General features: G+C 37.8%; 1 protein-coding gene across 3 annotated transcripts in view; it reads right to left on the reverse strand.

Moving 5' to 3' along the window:
* Positions 1 to 18,485: 18,485 nt before the first annotated feature.
* lrrc4ca (leucine rich repeat containing 4C, genome duplicate a) overlaps positions 18,486 to 22,805 on the reverse strand; it is a 140,505-nt gene continuing 136,185 nt past the window's right edge. For all 3 annotated transcript variants that reach the window (XM_056740586.1, XM_056740585.1, XM_056740587.1), the window contains exon 3: positions 18,486 to 22,787. In XM_056740586.1, the coding sequence (XP_056596564.1) occupies positions 20,808 to 22,733 (1,926 nt within the window). In that variant the 5' untranslated portion in view covers positions 22,734 to 22,787 and the 3' untranslated portion in view covers positions 18,486 to 20,807. The remainder of the gene's footprint in view (positions 22,788 to 22,805) is intronic.

Consider the following 22,805-nt stretch of genomic DNA (forward strand, 5'->3'; position numbering starts at 1 on the left):
AAATCTCTTATAAAACAGATAGGTCTGACTCAGAATCAGAGCTGGTATATGCACAAAGCTTAAAAAGAAATGCTGTTACTTATTGCGCATTCTATATTAATATGCCAATTTGCTACATTAGATCAATACGCTATCTATAGAGGTTAAAGGAACAGTTCACCCAATAATAAAAAATCTGTCCTCATTAACTCACCCTCCAGTAAGGGGTGGGCGGAATGACCAAAAATCTCTTTCACGGAATGAGTCATTTTATTTCACGGTAACAATATGTTTCACGATAAAAAACCCCCGTTATAATTCTATATTTTATACATAATTTTTCTTAACTTCATTTATTAACATTTATGCATTTGGCAGACGCCTTTATCCAAAGCGATTTACATTGAATTATCCTATACATTTCTTTCTTCAACCTTGGGGTTGTTAGAGCGTTGCCATTATCACTGAGCTACATGAAAGCTATATTGATTTATAATTTATTAATATGCTGAACATAGTTAGAATGTAGGCAAGTTATGAAATTGTACTAAAGATATCAGATTAAGTTCTGATAGGCATATTTATTATTTATTGAACTTATCCTTCTGGCTATATCATATGTATACAGTAGGAAGACAGACAACATGTATAACAATGAAGTATGAATAGCCTATTACTGACTGGTATTATTAACTGGTGATCAAGGGGTCTATACTGTAGGTCTTCATCGCATCTATTAGATTTTCATTGTCTTGACTCTTCGTCTTAAGGTTTGTTTATTCTCACGCTTGTCTTTGCACTGCGGGTCTCTGGTGAGTCTCTGGGGTTAGCGGCGCGGAAAGCCACAGCGCTTACGTGGCGAGCATCATCACACGTCATCATCCATCATCCTGGACTGGAGCGGATCACGAAACAACATAATAATATTTGATATGTTCATTTGTTATGGGGGGATTCATTCACATGTTTTTTCATCATATCACCTAACTTGCAGAGTGCCGAGTTAACCACACCTACTTATTTACTTTCAGCGGAATACAATCTCTTACAGTTGACATTTAATATAATAGTCTGTCATTCTGCCCAGCCCTACCTCAAATTGTTCTAAATCTGGATACATTTCTTTCTTGTGATGAACACAGAAAAAGATATTAGGAAGAATGCTTTGGCTATGATTGACTGCCATAGGAAAAATGACAATGTTAGTCAAAAGTGCCCAAGAAATGTTTGCTTTCCTAAATTCTTCAAAATGTCTTATTTTGTGTCGAACAGAACTTCAAGAGAATTTATAAAGCAAATGTTTTTACTATGGAGGCCAAGACCTGTTTGGTTACAAGCATTCATACAAATATATTTCTCTGTGTTCATCAGAACAAAGAAATCTATACAGAGTCAAGGGTGAACTGTCCCTTTAAGAAAAATGATATTACATTATATTATCTTATATTATCTTATATTAAATTATATTATATTATATTATATTATATTATATTATATTATATTATATTATATTATATTATATTATATTATATTATATTATATTATATTATATATTATATTATATTATATTATATAAAAAATGTTACACATTTTGAATAATGACTTCTTTTATCAAATTACTTTACTTTTTCCTTCATTTATCAACACTTCTGCATGTTGTGCCCAAGCACACCCTCAGCTCAGGGTAAATTCAAAGCAGCGCAGTCAATATATGACTTTCGAGTTGCTTTGAGCGGCAATAGCATCCCGCTGGAAACATAATCCTCCTGAATGAACTTGCAAACTTCCTGTTCACAGATTATTATATAGTGAGTATTGATTCTAGAGAAACTAGATCACAGAGGGAAGAAGCCACAGGGTGAAAAGTGATTTAGGTGGATGATGTGTCACAACATTGTGAAACTCTATTTAAGCAATTGTAATTTTATAAAAAAGGATTTAAGAATAGGCAAAAGGATGGTTATGCCACTGGGGACCATTGGTGTGAAGTCTGGTATCTGGTAAATACTTGCTATTAAAGGGATAGTCGTGAATTACTCACCTTCTAGTTGTTCCAAATATCTTTCTTTCTGTTCAACCAAACAATGATATTTAATTGGTTTGGAACAACTTGAGGGTGAATAAATGGAGACAGAATTTTATTTTTTGGGTGAACTAATGCGGGACGTATTGGAATGAGATGCCTTATTATAAAACGTATGATAAGCACACTGTAAGGTTTTAATAACAGAAATATAATTATAATATAGTCATAACAAAACGTAATATAACCAATAATAATATCAACAGTAGGATATTGTACGAGCTGTCTGTACGTGCTGTTGTTTGATCTGATTTTAGATTTATGTTACAAGCATTCCTCCCGATAGTCCGCAAATGTAATTTTGAGTATGTTAGATCTCTTCAGAAGCACACAGATAGAGTCTGGTGTGTTTTATTGAATTGCTTTGTGTGGGCAATTTAATATTCACCCGATTATATAAGGAAGTTATTTGAAAATCTTATGTGTGACACAAAATTTCTCTTGCACTGATGCAGCGGAGCTAAACAATCAAGAAATTCTGGAAGTGTTAGAGAAGAAATGGATGGGATGTCTGGGAATCCAAGAGGCACGGCGAGGTCGGCTCATCTACTCCTCTCTGCAGGAGTCACTTGAAACGTCGTCGGGGATGGTTTTAGTTCTTATCAATAAATGAAATTGTTTACTCTGAGAGTCACACATCAGCGCTATCTCTCAGGATGGCATCCCGACTCCCGTGCAGTTCTTATTCTGAGTAAAAGGTGATTTGAAACGGAGTACGGACCAGGGGTGGGGTTTCTAGTCATTCATCTGTAATGGGGCCACAGGCCACGAGTAATAAAATATATATTTAATTGGGTACATTTTCTACTACGGTATAGTAGTTGTACTTGCAACCTAAACACATTTTTAGTCTCAAATGTGCGCACACATCTTCCCAGACTTTCAGTAACAAAGAGATGCGAGAAGTCCAACTGATCTGCATAGCTTGATAATGACTTTAATTCATTTTTGATTAATTGCCGATAGAGGAACATATTGGCACTGGCTGCTCGGCGATGACATATTGAGTTACTGCAATTACGTGGCGTCCTTCTTAGCACTTGTCACATCTGCCCGCAATCTGATTTAAACATCCTGCGATGCAATGCCGGGTTTAGGCTTCCAAGCAGGGAACAGAGGTTTATGGGTAATATTTGGTGCTTCTTTGTCCTTTATCCCCGAACTATGCAAAAGTGTTAAATGACTCATCAAAACTGTCATACCCGTCTAGTTTTTTCATTGCCTCCCTGATTCGAGTTGAACTACATAGACATACAGCCTCCCACAGTTGTCCTGTTTGCCAGCACTCCAGGGAGGTGCGCTATACAGGCAAAGTAAAGTTCACAGGAGCCCTAGAGGAGCCACCTGTAAGATGTTTTTATGTTAATTCGGACCATGTCGGAAGAGCGCTTTCTCCCCTTCCCTCCCCAGAGAGACGGCAGACATCATCGCTGCCTATCACGGGCCGCTTAAGGAATTTTTAGCTTTGTGCTGCTGTGAAGCTACAATTCAAAAGAGCTTTCGTATGGATAAAAATGACTTATACTATGTTAATGATGTTAATTTATAAGGTAGAAAAGACACTCAGACTGGAGTTTTAAGTTGAAGGCATGCGTTTATCATTCAAGAAACACCTATTCTTACAGCAAGCAATAACATCTGTAACAGAAAATTTTGGGAAAAATAACATTACAAAACTTAGAAATGTAAACTGGACGTTCACAAACAGCAAAACAATGTTATGGATGTTTCAGCAGCAAAACATGCCTTTTGTGGACCAAACTTAACTTCCGTTAGACCTCCGCAAAGAATCAATAATTGAGATGTAATTTTTTACAGTGAGTATACAATAAAATATTGATATATATGAATATCAATATAAATTAAATATAAAATGAATTGTTTTATTATAACCAAACACAGACCAGAAGTTAACCTCGGGCCAGGCGTGTGTGTCAGATGAAATCATCTATAGTAGCTACTATACAAGATATAGACCCTATTGCAGGATGTAAACAGCTGGTCCAGAAGCACTTAATGTTTCAGTGTTTACAATGTTTTAATGTTTACATTACACAAATGTTCAACAAAAGAAATAACAAAAGACAGCAGAACTCGAAATGTTAAACGAATATTTTAAAGACTTGATTGTGCACAGACAATAATAAAGAGTCAAAAACTAGAAGTGCTTTTGGTCAAGTGTTTACGTCTGGCAAAATGGTCTATATATGTGACATAGGCGATAGGGTTCATTAATGTTCATTCATATGGTGCTACATCAAATTCTTAAGTTATTCAGACAACAAACCAAGTATTAGAACAACAAAACTAAACAAACAACACACACAAAAATATATGTATCTGTAAGGTCTCTCAGCACAGTAATCTCTTCATCTTCCATGAGAAAATAGTCTCCCAAAACATCATTTTCACACGAGGGAAGACGCATAAATTGATAATAAGGGTTCAGTACCGCAAACAAGCACTTTATCTCAAAAAAGCAAAACTCCAGCGTGCAACACAGAAACATTATTTATTTCAATGTCCAGTCTGCTAGCGCCTTATCCTTACAACAAGGGTTAAGAGGGTATGTATGTCAATTAGCCTTTTCATCTACAGCCTGATGTATGTAAACTGGCCCACTTTTTGCAGATCTTTTAGATATGCACCAATGAATATTAGACAACCCGTATTTTCAGAGTTCAGACTAAAATGAAAAAATTAATCGGTCACCTTTAAAACGATGACAGCGCCGACGATATTTTAAACGGTCATATTTTTTCTGTTAAATTTAGTATCGTTCTGCTCGCGCTGAACTTTAGATTGAAACTGTTACTTTTCTTTGCCTGTTTTTTTTATCTTCTTACTGCGCAGTTGGTCAGACTCGAGGTTATGATTTTGCGTAAGATGATAATCAAAACACTAGAATAAATAAAACCCAAAAAAAGATTGCTAACGCTCACCTGGCAATGAGCGTGATACAAATCCAAGTACTGCGCATGCGCAGACCTGCGTAAAAACTTGCTGACATTTGTGGTAAATTGACAAAAACATCAACGTATTGACAAATATGCATACACTAGGTGGACAAATCTTAGAAAAATGCAGATTCTTAGATCCAATCCTTTAATTTCAAAGAATGGTCATAATATTTTTTTTTTATATTTTTTGTGTAGGAAAAAATACAGGAAAATTTACATTTGTGAACATAAAATCTATGAATAAAGACAATAGTATTGTATTTGGATCATTCATTATTCTCCAAGAAACATACATAGCTTCTCTTTTTATCTTGTATTCATGTAATGAACAGTATAGTGTAACAATAAAGGCAGTTTTAGAGAATTTACAAAAAGCGCCTTTGTATCAAAATCAATGTTTAAAATAATTAATATAAATTTTCCCCCTTTTTAATTTTATTATTTCATTGAAGCCAATAAAGATAAATTGTTTGCTGGCAACACCAACAAAATCCCCTGTAAATAACTGCCACATGAAACATTAAAAAATAAAAAACAAAATTGACAATTTGTCAAATTGTGTATTGCCAACAGTGTAGCCTAAGCACAAAATGCCTGGACCATGTGCAGACTTAACTATAGGGTCTCTTGGCCTTATGGCACTTAGCAATTAGCTGATGCATTTAATTCCTTCAGAGTCCAGGGTGCAATCTATCACGCTTGGGGGGACAAACAAAACACACTACTCATGCAAATTAAACTCACAAGAGCATCTAGCACTAGACAAATCATATTCATTCTCTGATTCATTTATATCATTCCCGTCCCCTTTCCTGTATTGTTTTCCGCACTCTGCTGCCCATAATACGCACCAGGGAAGGTGCTGATTCAATGCTTTGCTATGAAGAATAGATCAGACATGCTTTCATATCCTCTCTGAAATGTATCGACTTTCATGGCCCCCTGACGGTGCGTTCCTTGCCATCTTGGATAACTGCAGTCGATGCATGTCACCAGTGTATTCTGATGCCACAAGACGCAATAAACACCCTGCTCAGAATCATGTAATGTACCATTTGCATCCCTTCTCTTGAGTTTCGTGAGATGATGCAAAGCTTATTTCGATTGGTTAGCCCTGTGTAATAGGCCAAAATGAAATGGGGTGAAGATTACATAGTTTTCTTTTCAGCTTGCTTGTTTCTCTACAACAGTCGTAACAGGATTTGCATAATTGTTGTAGGCTGGGGAGAAGAAAAGAAATTGGGATTGAATTATGTTAAGCTGTTTAAATCTTGATTTTTTTTAAATAAATTCACACAAACTGAATCCAAGCTGTTGCTTTCTTTTTTTAATTCTTTGTCTGAACCTCTGGTTTTCAAATGAGCTCTCTAGGACATCCATAGTATGATTGGACCCTTTCAAAGTGTTTTTGTTTGGTGGAACAGTTTGAGTCCAAGAGCAGTATAAACTATTGATGTAATAAGACCTAATATTAATGGAATTAAGGTGGTTCACTGGAAACACATTTTTCCATTGCGCTGTGTTTCTTTTTCATTGCTTTTCAATGCAAACACGCACAAGACAGATCTGTTTGACCGAACCTACGTATCATGTCTATTACAACGTTTTGCACATAAGTGAATTTCAACTTTTACGCGCAGCACAGCTCATCAATAACAGTTCCAGCATGGGACCGATCAGAAGAAGGTGGGGCAAATCTTGCCAGCTTTTGTTTGTAGCAAGTTGGCATGGCAATTTCTATTATTAAACCTGTCAACTGTCGGAGCCCTTTTTGAGCCCACACATGAAAACGCATGTTGGTACTAAACGGTAACTCACGAATTCTTTGGAATACAGACTTACGGTTGGTCTCGTTTGAAAAATGAAAAGTAGCTGATTATTGCAACAACAACAACAAAAATCACACACACACAAAACAAATGTAAATTATGTTGTTAGGTTTATTGTAAAAAATACTATATATAATATAATTTCGTTGATTAAAAAATACATTAAAAAATACGTGTCGCAAAAGGATAACAAAAATCTAAGCACACTCTTTAAAAAAAAGAATCAATTACTGTACATACATTATTAAAAAAAAACATTAAGGAAATCTGTATTCTAGAGTCTGAGACCTTTCCAATGATATATAGTTTGTCATGATTCGATTTGAAATTGCATGCACAATATTGACAAAAACTTAGGTGTCCCGTATACGGAACGGGTGACAGTTAACAGGCTACAAGCTTATCTCAGCAGAAAAGAGGTTTTTCCTAAAGTGATAGTTCACCCAAAAATGAAAATTCTCTTGTCATTTCAAACCTGTATGACTTTCTTTCTTCTACAGAACAAAAAAGAAAATATTTGAAGAAAGTCGATAACCGAACAGCCCCGGCACCCATTCACTTCTATTGTATGGAGACACAAACCAAATCAAGAGAATGAGTGTCTGTTAACAAAATTCTCAAAACATCTTCTTTTGTGTTCTGAGGAAGAAATAAAATCCTGCAGGTTTGAAATTTCATGAGGATGAGTGAATGATGACCAAATTTTCATTTTCGGGTGAACTATCACTTTAACTTGGTAAGGAGAACATACAATGGACACATTTCTTTTGTACGTAAAGATGTTACTGGTGTAATTTGCTATATTTGTTGACCAAAAATCTTTAAGCTTCTGTAAAAAAAGATTTATATTTGAGTCTGGCAAGATCTTTTTTGTGAAATTTTTGACTCAAAACGTGATATAGGGTGTCCTGTGACAACTAGACCCAGTCTGGCAAAAGAAAAAGCAGTAGAAGACAATATTCTAGAGTATTGCAAACCATGACTTACAAATGATATCTGCTGTTACAATTTTTATCTCTTAAGGGACCGTCAAGATAGATCTACCTACATATCTGTTTATCTTGTAGACACAGGACTTGACGTGTTTACATACAATATTGTCACATAGCAGAGATGAGGTCAGAAATGTTTGCAGAACAATATGCACACATCCTGTAATAGAGATTTCCTTTGGTGACTTAGATATCAGAAAGCATAGGGGAGGAGGTGAACATATGGAATTGGTTATGGATATGACTCCTGGTCTTCAGTTATGAGCTCTGTGAATAAATAATGCATGTCTCCTGGGATAAAATGAGGAGGAATCTAGTGCTCCAAACCATACCACAAACATTCACATCCGCCGTTCACTTCGGCACATTCACTTAAAACACAGAAATGTGCTTAACTGGCTAATGAATTAGTAAATAATGTGCTTGTTTTCTTGAGAGAAATAAAACATATTCCAGCACAAATGGAAGACCGTGGAGTTATTTTTTGCGTGCAGCTTTGCAGCTGGGGACAGCCTTCACAGCTATGAAGACAGCTGTGGCTCGGTCCAAAAAATGTAGAAAAGGGAAGCAAATAGAAAACATGGCATCGTGGGAAATGATCAAAGCACATAAACAGAACACTTTATACAATAATAATGACGAGTTATGATAAGGAATTGGAGCCTTTTGGTCTCAGATTTCTTCACAAAAACACTATTTTAAAAGGATTTCATGAAAGATTTATTGTTTTTATGCAGGCAATTATCTTGGTAATTTGTATTATGTTTAAGTGATTGAATACAAACTTTCAAAAAGCCACATTGCGACCAGAGCCATTTTGATTCATTTTACGGCTGTTTACTTTTAGGAAATATTCTGTAAACATCATTTACACACATCATTTCCATTTGACTTTGACTGGGAATTCATGTCGCTGTGGAAACTGAGGAAAATTCATCTGTCAGTCAAGGCCGCAGCTGGCCCAACCCCTCAACCTGAATTTGGCAGCCAGAGAGACATTTCAATTCTCTGAAACGTGGATATAATTTGTGTATACAAATGTCAAAATGTCAATACATGTAATCCTCTCAAGAGGTGCTGGGGTTTGTTCATTGCTGTTTTGGCCGCTTTCCTTAATCCAATACCAATGGAGTGTTTTTCACAGGCCGCTGCGGGGAGGGGGCGGGAGGGAGTCCGTTCCATCGAGATGGGTTTTGTGATAGGATTTCTCAACCCTGTTGGAATTGATAGTGGATATCAAGTCAAGTGGGCGCTGACATTTAGCTCTTTCCTACAGAAACCTTACATGGTTCATGAAGTATTACGATTGCATTGAGATGAAAGGGAAGTTGATTACCTCATAAACGTTTACGCAATTTTTGAATGCCAGTCATTGGAAATGATGCTACAATTTTTACATGTTATAATATGGCCTGCCACTATGCGCTTAACTTTACACTACTGGTCAAATACTGTAATTTCAACATGTTATAGTGTCTATCGTAACCACATACTTTAAAGGGATAGTTCAGCCAAAAACTCCAATTTGCCGTTTATGTACTCACCCTCAGGCCATCCGAGATAAAGGGGACATTTTTTCTTGAGTGGAACCATAAAGAAGATTGTTTGGTAAATCTGTATAATGGGAGTATATGAGGTCTACTGTTCTAAGAGTTCCAAAAAGCGGCTCCTGGCGACATGTTGACGTTTCGTGAAGTGACTAGCTTGATATTTTCATAAATTTGAACATCATTTTTAATAATATTAGCCATACTGTACAGCCTCAACATTCCCTTTCTGCAGGTGGCGCTATACGTACCAGACGTTGGTATGGCATCTGCCATCAAATACTATAAGAAGAATGTTAAGATTGTGTGCAGAGGCTGCACATTATGGCTAATATTATTAAAAATGACGTTCAGTTTTATGAAAATATCAAACGATCCGCTTCATGAAACGTCAACATGTCGCCAGGAGCCGCTGTTTGGAATTTTGTGATTTATGAACTCTTCAAACGGCAGACCCCATTTACTCCCATTATATGAAGCAGACAGGGCTGCGGATTCAACAAACAATCTTCTTTATGGTTCTACTCAAGAAAAAATGTCACCTACATCATGCATGGCCTGAGGGTGCGTAAATAAACAGCAAATTAGAGTTTTGGGCTGAACTATCCCTTTAAGACCACAATAAACATTTACACCACAAAATTCATGCACACTTGACCATAAAAAATCCAATTTTTTTTAAATAGTTATATGTGAATACATAATAAAGCGCTAGATGTCAAGCCCAAGTAAACAAAAAAGCATAGACACACTGAGAGTGGTTGCCAGGGTGTTGCTATGATGTATTTGAAATGTATTAGGTATAAGGTGGTCTCTTACAGTCTGAAGCCACCTTCAATTTCAGATCTATGGGATTATTTGATCTGGTTTATCATCTTCCTGTTAAAATCACTTGTAAAAGTTATAGCGCATCATTTTTCCTCTATAGCGATATAATTCCCATCTGTACACAAGACATAGAAATTTTGAAATAATAAATCAAAGTAAAGGCTTACTTTAGCAAGGGCCAATAATTATCACACTGAAAAATACACAAATGAGACTATTGATATTTACGAAAGTTATGCATCATATAAGATGCCAAATGGACCCATCTTTGTTTTGGCTGTACATAATATTTTGTTGAGAAATCAATAAACACAGCGTTGAATGAGGTCAAATGAAGCTTGAAATAATTATTAGAGTCATGATCCCTTTTTCAGATGTTCGATGATGATGTTAAAAGACTAGCTCACTTCCTGTTTGCCCAAATGGAGTTATCGAGCGGGTTTAATTGCTCAGTGGTGAGGGTAGGCAGCGGTATTCAGCTGTTTATTTCGTTGATGCCCGTGAGTTGTTTTTTGATGGAAGATTGTTATATTTATCATTAGCCATCGTGTGATTTGGCGTACAGGCTTATTATGCATCGATTTGGATTCAGATTAATTTCGCACAGCTTTGCGGTGGACAGCAGACACAGATCAATAAACGTGGCGTTATCTGAAGACAGATGGAGCCAGAGATGATTAAGCACCGTGACGTTCTCCAACTCGCTGACGGTGTTTAATAGAAGAGCCTGCTTCCTGTTTTTCCTCCTGTTGATATTGATTAAGTTTAATTATCCACAGACAGTGAAATGAAGTGACCACCTTAAAGGTCAAAAGCAGGAAGTGTCCAACTTAAACGTTCAAGAACACATAAGATAAATTATGTAAACAACTAAACATCTTTGTATATGGATTTTTCTTAAACTGTGGGTAGTTTCAGTTGAGCAAGTAGAATTTTGAAGTAAACCTAATGCAGATTTAAGGGATAGTTCACCTGAAAAAATATTCTGCCATCATTTACACCCCTTCAAGTTGTTCCAAACCTGTATAAATGTCTTTGTTCTGCTCAATATGAAGGAAGATATTTGAAAGAATGTCAGTAACCAAACAGATATCATCCTCCAATGATATCATAATATTGATTTTCCTTACTATGGTAAAGTAAATGGGGGATGAGATCTGTTTGGTTACTGACATTCTTCCAAATATCTTCCTTTGTGTTGAGCATAACAAATACATTTATACAGGTTTAGAACAACTTGAGGGGGAGTAAACGATGACAAAATTTTCATTTTTGGGTGAACTATCCCTTTAATGTCCGAAAAAGGATCTATTAACCTTGTTGTGTTATGAAATGCTTGTCATTTGGTTAATTCTGAGTGCAATTTTTTATTATTAATCATTCACATGATTGCCATTTCCTTTTTAGCCCTATTGTATCTTTTTAGTCCACTGACTTAAAGAATAATCGTCTGCCTTTGGCCTAAAATGCTTGATGAAATCGAATTAAATTAAATTAGTGAAAATACAATTTTCTTAATAAAAGATTTTTGGATTGATTGGCTGGGACAAGGAAACAGGGCTCATACTGTATGAGCTTACAAAAAGGATTGTGTGTCATGCTCCAGTGTCATTCATGTAAAGGTTCATTGGTCATGTCTTACAGTACCTTGTGCATGACACCAAGTGCTCTAGGAATTGCACTTGCACCCTGAAAAAGTAAAACAGAGATGCTCTGCCGGTACAGTACACCTGCACTGAGCTGTGCGATGGTTGTGTTCCTAAAACAATTACTCTGCTTCCCCCATGAGGCTCAAACAAATGCTGTAAGGAGAGAGAGAGACAGAGAGAGAGAGAGAGAGAGAGAGAGAGAGAGCTATGAAACTCAACTCTTTTCAAATGAATTCATTGCCCTATTTCTTCACTTATTTTGTACAGATCCCCTTCATGAATGCTTGTACTTACTTATCTTGGTTATCACCTCAAAATATTCACTTTTTCAATACTTGCAGAAAATGGGGAGGTGACCCTTCCCTTTATATTATTATCATCTTAAAAGCTGAAGCTATATGCTTTATGCACATAAAACAAGAAAAAAGATGCTTTGAATAAAATATCCCAGATGGGACCGCTTAAAAAACGTGCACGTCTTATTAAATGCCATTGTAGTTTAAGCTGCTCTGATGTATCAATAAAATGGCCCTAAATCAGGCAACAGGCCGGATAGTTGAATCAGCTCTTCTCTTTGAGACACCTCTGGGCCTGAAGGTAGATCTTGAGAGAGATATTAATCTAGCAACAGGGTCCTGCTGTCCAACCCCAGCTGTCTGCTTGTCTACGATGACTAAATGCTCTTGTGTCGCTAACAGCGGGACCCCCGACAAGTGGCCTCATCAAACACCCCCAACAGACAGAGGTAAACTCAAGCACTCACCTTGAGAATAATAAAGAAGTACTTCTAAAGAAGAACAGGTCACCTATAAATAAGAAAGAAGATTTGTAAACTTTTATTTTTGAAGCAACTGTTAATAAATAAATTGCCGTTAAAATTGTGTATGTACAACAATATACATGTAGAGTATATGGGCGCATATAATATATTAATATAAAAATACATAGATATTATAAATGCAAAAATAACTGCACTGCACAACATTGTGATTAGTGTTATAAATGAATGTGACAAATGTTTATATTCTCATGTCTCCATGAACAAGCTCCAGGACTCAGAAGTCAAAAATTGATTAATTTAATTATACTGTGTACTCACTAATATTCAGAACACAGACGGGCTTGCGAATGTAACTGACGTTTGTACTCTGCTAGAGGTCTGTTGCTATGTGAGGTCTGTGCCGGAGAGCAGATGGCTGCAGATGGTTCGAGGAAGCTCTTTCGTGCCCTCGAATTTCCTCCTGATCTGCTCGGCTCCTGGATAGAATCGAGCAGCAGACAAATTGGATTAAGGAAATACATGTGCTGATCCATGTTCGCAAGAAAATTGTTAATATAAACCCAGATATTACTTCTGCTTCCTATTGTGTGGCTGAGAATGAAATGCAGATTCTGCATGCTGTTGTTGTTGATGTATAATCACAGGGAGTTTTATTTCAGCGATGTATATTTGAAAAATCGCCATTCTCATAACTCCTAACCTGAGACAGAGCCTTTCTGAATCCTGAACGTTGGCACATAGATTCTGTTACAGCCATTATTACAAGCGGCGGACTACATTGAAGCGGGATATGAAGTGGAACCAAAAATTTATGACCGTGTGACGGTCTGAAAGCAAATGCTTCGGGGGGATTTGTCAGAGTGCGTGAAGGCAATAGACTATTTACCGTGGAAGTCATTAAACACGCTGAAAGCGGTCTTGGCTCATAAAAAGAAAAACGCTTTGTGTTTCCCAGTCGTCTAATTACAAAATATTATTAACCGGAATCATAACTGACGGTAAATTGTCTGGAGAGCTTCAAAAGCTCTACAAATGAGACACGTCATGTTGGTGTGACAGTATAAAGCCCATCTGGAATGTGGCGAATGGCGAACCGTCCAATCAGATTGAAGGATTTCCATGTAATTCCTGGGCATGTGGGTGCAAAGGTTTTTATTGGCCGTGAGGAAACCATTTTTTTAACAAGATGGCCTGTAACACTGAGAAGCTATGCTTCTGAGACGCATACTCAACAGTGTTGACGTTGTTAGGCTAAATCTTGACAAGAGACAAATATTTTCGAAATTGTGATATTAATTTACTTCAAAAAGCTTTTACGCTGCATGTGCTGGTTTATGTGTACGCCTAAATGTTTCGAGGGAAAATCCACCTGTAATTGGTCACTTTACTTGTTGAAGTGGCCACTTGTTTTCTAAGAGGGTATTCTTGGGTCGAATAAACTGTAGAATCAACTTTATACAATCTGTCAACACAAGGCTAGAAAAATAAAAGCAGACTAATTTATCACAAGTTAAAAGAATAAAAAGCTTCTCATCTGTGTCTTCAGACTGTCAAAACTCCCCGTGGAATATGAATATGGTCACGTAACGTATGAGTTGCCAAAGCCGGACTCCACACATGGGAAATCCTGTCGGTCTAAAATCGACCAATTACATCCGTTCATCACGCCGTTTGTCTCTGGAATGTTTGCTGATGGATCAGAGCCGTGGATCCATTCCAGCACTTTTCCACATGATTAGATGGAACTAATTATTCTCGCATCTCACGCTCAGTCTGGAATAAACTAATTACCTGTCTCTTAATGAAGAGAGAAAAGAACCAAACTAGAATTCCTGCAAAAGCCATCCTGATCCGTGCCCAACGCCAAATATTTAGTTGTCAGTCCGGAAGGCTGCAAAAGAAGAAAATTGAGAGCAAAGCACAAACATACACGTTCTTGGGAGTGATGATGGCGCAAGACATTTGTTTTACCTTAGGGAGCAACACATTGCTGTTAATTGCGTGCGAGATTAATCGATCTGATTAAAGCCGAGGAGTGATTAACACATGTGACGCAGAGAGGAAGCTGATGTAATTAAAACACAAATCATTCATGTAAATATAAGAACGGGATTATGTCGGCTATGGATGGACTGTGACCAAAATCGGTCCATTAAAGCCCACGGCAGGGATGTATTGTAGTGGCCAAAGGTGACGTCCAACTTTGTTAAATTTCCATCTTAGTCCTTTATTCAGACATGTTTTTTAAAAGGTGTGTGTGTTGGATAGTTGCACTTGGAGTGTGAACCTCAAGCTCTGAGAAGGGATGGTTCTCCCAAAACGAAAATCAATTCATCATATCATACTAAACTGGCATGACTTACTTTCTTCTCCAGAACATAAATAAGATATTTGGAGGAGCGTTGGTGACCAAACAACATCAGCCCCCATTGATTTTCTTTGTAAGACACGAAAGCAAACATTTCACAAAATATTTTCTTTTATCTTCCGTAAAAGAGTCATAATCAGGAATTGAATGATTTGAGGGTGAATAAATAATTTGATCATTTTAAACTATTTCTTCATGGAGGCTTTGCAAAACATTATAAAACATTCGCAAAGCCAGTCAAAGCCTAAAAGAACAATTGTCGTATTCAAAAACAAGAGAGGATCATCAAAATGATAAAACTGTAGTCAATGTATGCTTTATTTCCTATAAGCTTTTGTTTTTCTATACACATTTTGTATATTAGAATAAAAGCCAAACAAGCGATACGCTGTAATTTCGATTTTTTTTGCTAAATAATTTTGCCAAATAAACACCTTAACAAATCCATAATTCGATGGTTTAGTTTGATAAAAGTAAATATTCTGCAAATGTACGCTCTTCACATCACTCTTGGAAACAACAAGATGATAAATGATGTTAAAAATGATCAAATTGTTTCAACATCAATATTTTATGTCTACTTTGGTTTTGATTTGGTAGTATTTATTACATTCATTTTATTGAGGTAAGATGTTTTCTGTTCTCAGATGAGTCATTAATAAGGTCCCTAAGCTGTTCATTTGGGTTGACCCGGGCCTACATGTGATTGGGTCACAGGTTGTGTGGACAAATGCGATCCAATTTCCCAGAACATATGCGTCCTCATTTCAACAACACCATTAAAACACAAAACATGACCTAGAACCACAAAACAAACCCAGGATTTCTCAGCGCTACTATCAGCCATTCCACCCTAGAGCATTTTAAAACCGCCCTCAGCAAACACAAACAGACATTTTCCACAAAAGGTGTCCAGGGAGAAGCGTTTCCCTATTTCTGATTTCTTTTCATGCAGCTATTCAGCATAAAGTAGCATTAAGGGCACATCAGGGAGATGAAAGCTAGGATGCGGTGCAGAAGTTCACAGACAGGGCAGATGTTGAGCGCTAAAGACAAAAACTCCAGGGAGGTGTTGGGAAAACAATAACATGCAAAGTACAGAGGACTACAAAGGGCACATGACGAATTTTAATCAAAACGAAAAACGCAGTTAATTGCCGTCGAGTGAATTGCGCGGCTCTGTGTGAATCTGCCTGTTGTCTTCGCAGAAATTACTTTTTTCTCCGCCGCCGCTTGACATTGTTAATGAAATGCAAAGATTTGAATGCACAAATGTGTCAATCCTTTCCCAGTCAATAAACCATTGAGCTGAACAACATCCCGGGGAATAGCAATTAAGACAAGTAAAAAATGTGCCCACAGAATCTTCTTTCCTTAAAGCCATGTTGTCTCCCACTCCTGCTGCATCTCTTGAGGGAAAAATACATTCATATGGAAAGCAATGGATGCATTCTTTTCTTTTTAAGAAACACATCTCTTCAGCATCCAATGAATGCTCTTATTCTCCGAAAGCCGATCGCATTTCACCCTAAAAGGATGTAAAGAAAAAATACATTTAGCTGAAAAATACTTTTTTGGACCATTTCCTAACATTAGGATTAAAAGATACCATTAAAAAGTTATTTTAAATTTTCATTTGATTCTTGGATTGATGTGGCATGGGCATGTTGTTGTTAGGTTCACCTCCCAGCTTAGATTAAATCTTCAAAATAGATATATATTTAACAAAAATCTATTAATAATGAGGTCAACAGCGGCACAAAGGGTTGGCAGAAAACCAGAACTCATATTCCTTCAACACCGTGGGTCAGCGTTTTAAGAGCAAACCTCTTTGAACCGGCCTTCAACTCTATAATTAGTCTTAAACGGGAGGCCACAGAACAGTTTATCAAAGCTATGACATCAACAGTGGAAGTTGAACTGAGGGTAAAAGAAACACAGGATACAAGCAACCATGTCCAACCCAGCAGGGGTATAAAATACATAGGGACACATACTGCATACTGTAAAAAGCCGTAAATTTGTAAAAAAAAATATATCATTTATGAGACATTGCTGTAATGTCATATGTGATATCGGGGTGATTCTATGACAACCACTGAGAGATCTTTAAAAAATATATTGTGGTACAATAATGATTTTCAGTGTGGGATCTGAAACCACTATTAAATCTGAAATCACTATTGAAAAAAAACAAGCTTTTTTAATTAACATTTAAAGTGCATTCAGTCTTTTATCAGTAGCACAAGAGTGTTTCCTGGTATCAAACTCAAAACTTGTTATTTCAATGCTCTAAGAGTTTTTGCTAATAAAGTGTTGGCATACTGAAAGCAGATACACATCAATAAAAAACAAATAGTGCTAAATTAAATAGAAACAGAAATGAGGATATGTATGTTACTCTGTTTAGACTGTCTATTAAAATAGTGCGAGTGCTACAATAATAAACAAGCATACAAAGTAATCTCAACACATTTTGACATCGATCCAAGCAGGCGCTTCTTCTCTCTGAAATATTTCAATTACATACATTAAAACCGTTGGGCAGAAGTAAACATATGGCGGTTGGCGAGCAGGGTTTGGTTTCACAGGTGGTTGAGAGGAAAGCGTGCTGTGCTCTCTGACATATGAAACGAGGCTGAAAGGCATTCAAAGCTCAACGTGAACAACATCCAGCTGTTCCAGATCAGAAATTCATCTCTAGTCCTTTTTTAAACTCAAAAGAGGCTTTTTTATGAACTGAAACATATTGTTTTCATAAAAAACTTACAAAAATGATTAGTACTTTTGTGTGATGATACACTCGCATGAAACAAACTCTTTAATGTTGAGTTTTATTCTACGTAAGGGTGGTCCCACCTCATGGGGGCTGCCATATTAAAATCACATGACCAACCCAGTATTCAAGTATATTGGGGTTTGTAATGAAGGATTATGTATAATAAAGACATTATATCAACATATGGCTGGAAAATAAATAAAAACAGGGTTTAGGTTGTAAATTTACAGCACCGGTCAGGTCGGGTCACATTAACAGAGTGAGGTTGACTTCATTGACTGCACAGATTGTTTAGTGGTACACCTGCAAAAGTGTTCTGGGTATTTCTGTGATGTCACTAAGAACTTTGTTTTTGCATGAAGCTGCTTCCATTTATGGTTTATGCTGACAAATACAGTAACCATCAGGAAAACAAATGTAAAAATAGCACAATGATTCTGGCAGCTGAACCCTGGAAATTGGCATCAAATTGCCGTGACACATATTTGAGCTGAATATTTTTTGACAATAGGAACCACTACATGTTTTTCCCGTTTGTGCACTGTGATGATTGAAAGAACGCTATTTGAATTCATATTCATGCATGTGAATAAATTTTCTCAAAAACACACAAAAGCAACACAGAGCTCGGAAAGGAGAGCAAGGAGACGATAGCGAAAAGACAATGATAGTTTATTTGTAACCTTAACTTGTGTATGAACTACAAACTCTGATTTCTATAATCGATCTCCATCTGTTTTTAAAGGTCATGAAATTATGTTTACATGAAAATCAATTCAGCCATCTTTACAGCATGTCCCTCTCTCTTTCTCTCTTTTTTAAATCTTTTATAACAGGTTGGCACATGTAAAATTAAACTTTAAAAAGTTTTTGTTTTGATTTTTTGTTTTATTTTCAAAATGTATTTTTATAGAAATCTACCACTAGAACAGCATTCCCCCTCCGAGACGAAAAGAAAGAGCTTACGTGGAACCGAGCCCAAAGTATCTCGTTCCTCCTAAACCAAAACGAAAAACACAGATGGGTTTTACATGAGACAGAACGAACGTCCAAAAAGAAACCTCACAAAAAGCTGTAAAATAAAAAACCAGTGACAGAAATAACCATATTATCATACTGAAAGGACTGTTACCCATAATTTCAGGACATTGATCCAAATCAGCCAACCAACAAATTTAATTAAACATAATAAAAAATATCAATCAACTCAATGACTTGGTTTACTTTTGTGCTAAACTGGAGTGTCTATAAGAATCATTTTTACCTGTAATGAATTTGCTTGGATTGACATCAATTTCAGTGAGTAAACAAAATTAAATGTGAAAAACAAATTGATGCATAAAAATTCATTAGAGCAGCATATTCAGATGAACAACAGTCTTTTTTGCTTGCTTTGATGTCTTGATCATACAATGTACCAGATGGCCTTTGCTTGGGCATGAGGTGAACTCAATAAGTTTTTTGTGATGATTTGATTTAGCAAAGCCTATGGAGCATAACTGCAACAATTCTTGAAAACCAAAGTGCATGTGGTGTGCCATCTAAGCATGACATGAAAAGCTGGTATCAAATCTGCTTTACAATTGCATGTTCCAGAAACAAAAGAATGTCTTTATGTGAGGATTATGTGCGCTTTGAATTAATAACGGCCACATGAAAACGCTACGAATCTGAATGAAAATGTCACCGGTATATTGGTTTAATTCAAATTACCTATAGCCCTCTAAATTGCTTCATGGACTAAATGATACACTTCAAATGAATCCGCCCTGGCTCTTTCGCCCGGACCTGCTCTCTAATTTGACTCTGAATGCATTGAAAGTGTCAAGCCAATGTCTGTCGGCTACACCCATCCCGTCCAAGGTCACTGGTTTCTATAGTGACCGTCTAAGGCCATTTTGATTTCATAAATTAATTCATAACGTCAAGTCATTCCGCCCGCAGCCAAAGGCTTCTTGACTACTGCATGTGTAAGCTGAAGATGGATGTATCGTTCTCCGTCTGTGCGGAAAATAAATAAAAGTGATTGAATGTGACTTGGGAGTGAAAGTGTGTTTAAAAGTTTTAAAAGAATTGTGCCTGAGGAGATGGACAGTGCAAAATGAAGGAAACAAATATATGGAAAACAAAACAGACCGAAAACAGATTGAAATGGAAAAATGTACAACCGTTTTTATGCTTTTACCATGCTTTTACTAAAATAAAGGTGCAACTAAAGATTCTGCCATTTTTGGTTCCTCTATGGCATCATGTAGCATCTTTACAACATGAGTGAAGCTTCTGTTTGGAAATATAAATACATGAACATATTTATTTTAAATGTGGACACATGTAGGCAGGGCTCCTTGTTTCCAATTTTAGAGTGAAGAAGCCAAATCTGCATTACATGAGCCAATAATTAAATATTATAATATGGTTGAATTAAGGTTAATGATGAAATGGTTGGATGAAAGTTAAAGGGCGGTTTCAGATAAATATTATTATTTCTGGTCGATATAGATTTACAGAATTACTAGATGATCTCTTATCATCCAGTTATTGGGTTTGGCATTAAAAGGTGTATAACCTGCCAAAGTATTGATACTTAACAGTTCAGACTGCTATCCAATGGTGAGATTTCGAATTAGCTGCAAATGACATAAGTGGGTCCTCACATAGAACAGTGGACTGTAACAGAGATTAGTAAACCAACAACCCAAACAACGTTTTAAAAACATGGAGAAATAATTACTGGAAAAATAATTGCAGATTACATCTTTTCTCGATTAAATCACAATAGTGTTTTTTCCTTAAATAAATAACTTCTGTTATGTAAAGACACTTTTGAAACTGTTGACATACACTCACTCTTAATGTCTATTGGTTATTTACCAAGATTCCTCATGTACGTCTTGCATCGGTTTGTCGTGTCTTTGTTCAAACAATTTTCAAAATCCATACGTCACGCACCGTGTTCTTTTAAAAGTTCGCTTTAGAGCTCTTTTTCTTGTTATTCCCATTACGAAAAGCAGTTCAGATCTGGGTCTCTTGTACATTGTCTTTTGAACTGGCCCGAATTAGCAAAGGTTCATGGGCGGAGCTATGTATGGAATTGATGGTGGAGGCGTGGTTGTACACAGTCTTGTAGGCATTGTAATGATTCAGATGCTCATGCTCAAGTGGCGGCATGGTAGGTCCACCGGTTACACAGTCCTCGTCTACGTTGATGATCTCGATGGTTCGTGTCGGTGCATGGTGGTTCTGCTGGTGATGTTGTTTGCGCATTTTATAAAATATGATCAGCATGACAGCCGCCATCAGCGTGATGGCCACAAAGCAGCCGATGATGATCTTGGTGGTCTTCATCACCTCATCCAGAGTGTGGAGGGAACCGTCGCTCAGGGCTGTGACGGGGATGGTGTAGGTCTTTTCGGTGGCCTTGGTGGACAGCTGAGTCCGCGCTGTAGTGGTGGTGGTGGTGAAGGAAGGCGGTGAGGTCTCCCAAATTCCAGATGAGGGGGTGGGACCTCCTCTCGGCTGCACCGTTGGTTGGCCCTCCTCATGTGACGATTCCGTGGTCTCGACTGTAACTGTAGTGAAATAACTGACGCCACTGTTTTCTGTTGTGGACACGTTGAGTATGGCTGAGGCTGTCGTGTTGCCTGCGGAGTTGCTCACCATACACGTGTAAGTCCCTGTGTCCTGCATGGTAACATTGGTGAAGTTTAACGTCCCGTCGTTGAGCACAGAAATGCGGATCTTGTACGCCCCATGTGTCATGATGGACCCGTTGGGTGTGATCCAGCTGACTGAGGTCAAAGAATTTGCTCGACATTTCAATTCCGCTGCCATGCCCTCGGTCACGTTCAGATCGGCTGGGGGCTCCACGATCACAGGTGCATAACAATGGAAATAGTTCTGGTCCAGTTCACCAATGTAGCGCCCCTTGTGACTGGTGGGCGAAGAACAGCGAGCGCAGCAACTGGTGTTGGCCGGCACCATTTCTTTCAGCCACCAACTAAGCCACAGGATGTCACAATTGCAGTTCCAGGGGTTGTGGTGTAAGTGTACCCTCTCCAGGTGATGTAGCGGTGTGAAGAGGTCATGGGGCAAAAGGGTGAGGTTATTGTGGGCCAAATTGAGCTCCACGAGGGACTGAAGGTCGTCAAAGGCATTTCTCTCAATCGTCTGGATCTGAGCATGCATCATCCACAGTTTCTGTAGGTGAACGAGGCCTTTAAAGGATCCTGGCCTGATTATGGAGAGCTGGTTTCCTGACATCTCCAACTCATCCAACCGGGCTAGGGGAATAAGGTTAGGAATCTCTTTCAAGTTGCACATACCCAGGTTTAGATATCGCAGGTTGCTGAGGCCTTCGAAAGCACCTTCGGAGATATACGAGAGCCTCTTCAGCTCACCCAAGTCCAGCCTTCGCAGTGAGGTTACGCGATTGAATGCGTAGGAGGGTATACTTTCAATAGGGTTATTCCTCAACCAAAGCTCCTTGAGTTTGGAAAGGTACTCAAAAGCTCCATTAGGGATTGTGGTCAGCCGATTATCAAAGAGCTCCAGCGTGTTGAGGTTGGCCAAGCCATTGAAGGCTCCGATTTCAATGTTGCGGATATGGTTTTTGCTGAGCTGAAGTATCTCCAAGTGTCGCAGATGCTTAAAGCTGTCAACCTTGATCACCTGAATGAGGTTTTCTTGAAGGTTCAGGTACCTCGTGTTGGTGGAAATACCATCGGGAACATCTCGAAGGCCACGGCGCGTACAGATGACCTTGCTGAACTGGTTGCTACAAGAGCAGACGGAAGGGCAGGTCTGCGCTCGTACCAGGCCAGCCACCACCAGAAGCTGCAGGGCCAGCAACAGCACAAATAACGGGTCGGACACGGCCCGGTTCCACCTAGGACCTCTCATCGTCTGCTGCGTCAGGGAGGAGGTCATCTTGTTTATCATTCATAATTCGCTGACAGGTTCTCCACTCTTTGTGACGTGTTTTGTTAGGCCAAACTGAAGAAGAGAAAGAAA

This window comes from Triplophysa dalaica, chromosome 24 (assembly GCF_015846415.1).
Source record: "Triplophysa dalaica isolate WHDGS20190420 chromosome 24, ASM1584641v1, whole genome shotgun sequence".
Lineage (NCBI taxonomy): Eukaryota > Metazoa > Chordata > Actinopteri > Cypriniformes > Nemacheilidae > Triplophysa > Triplophysa dalaica.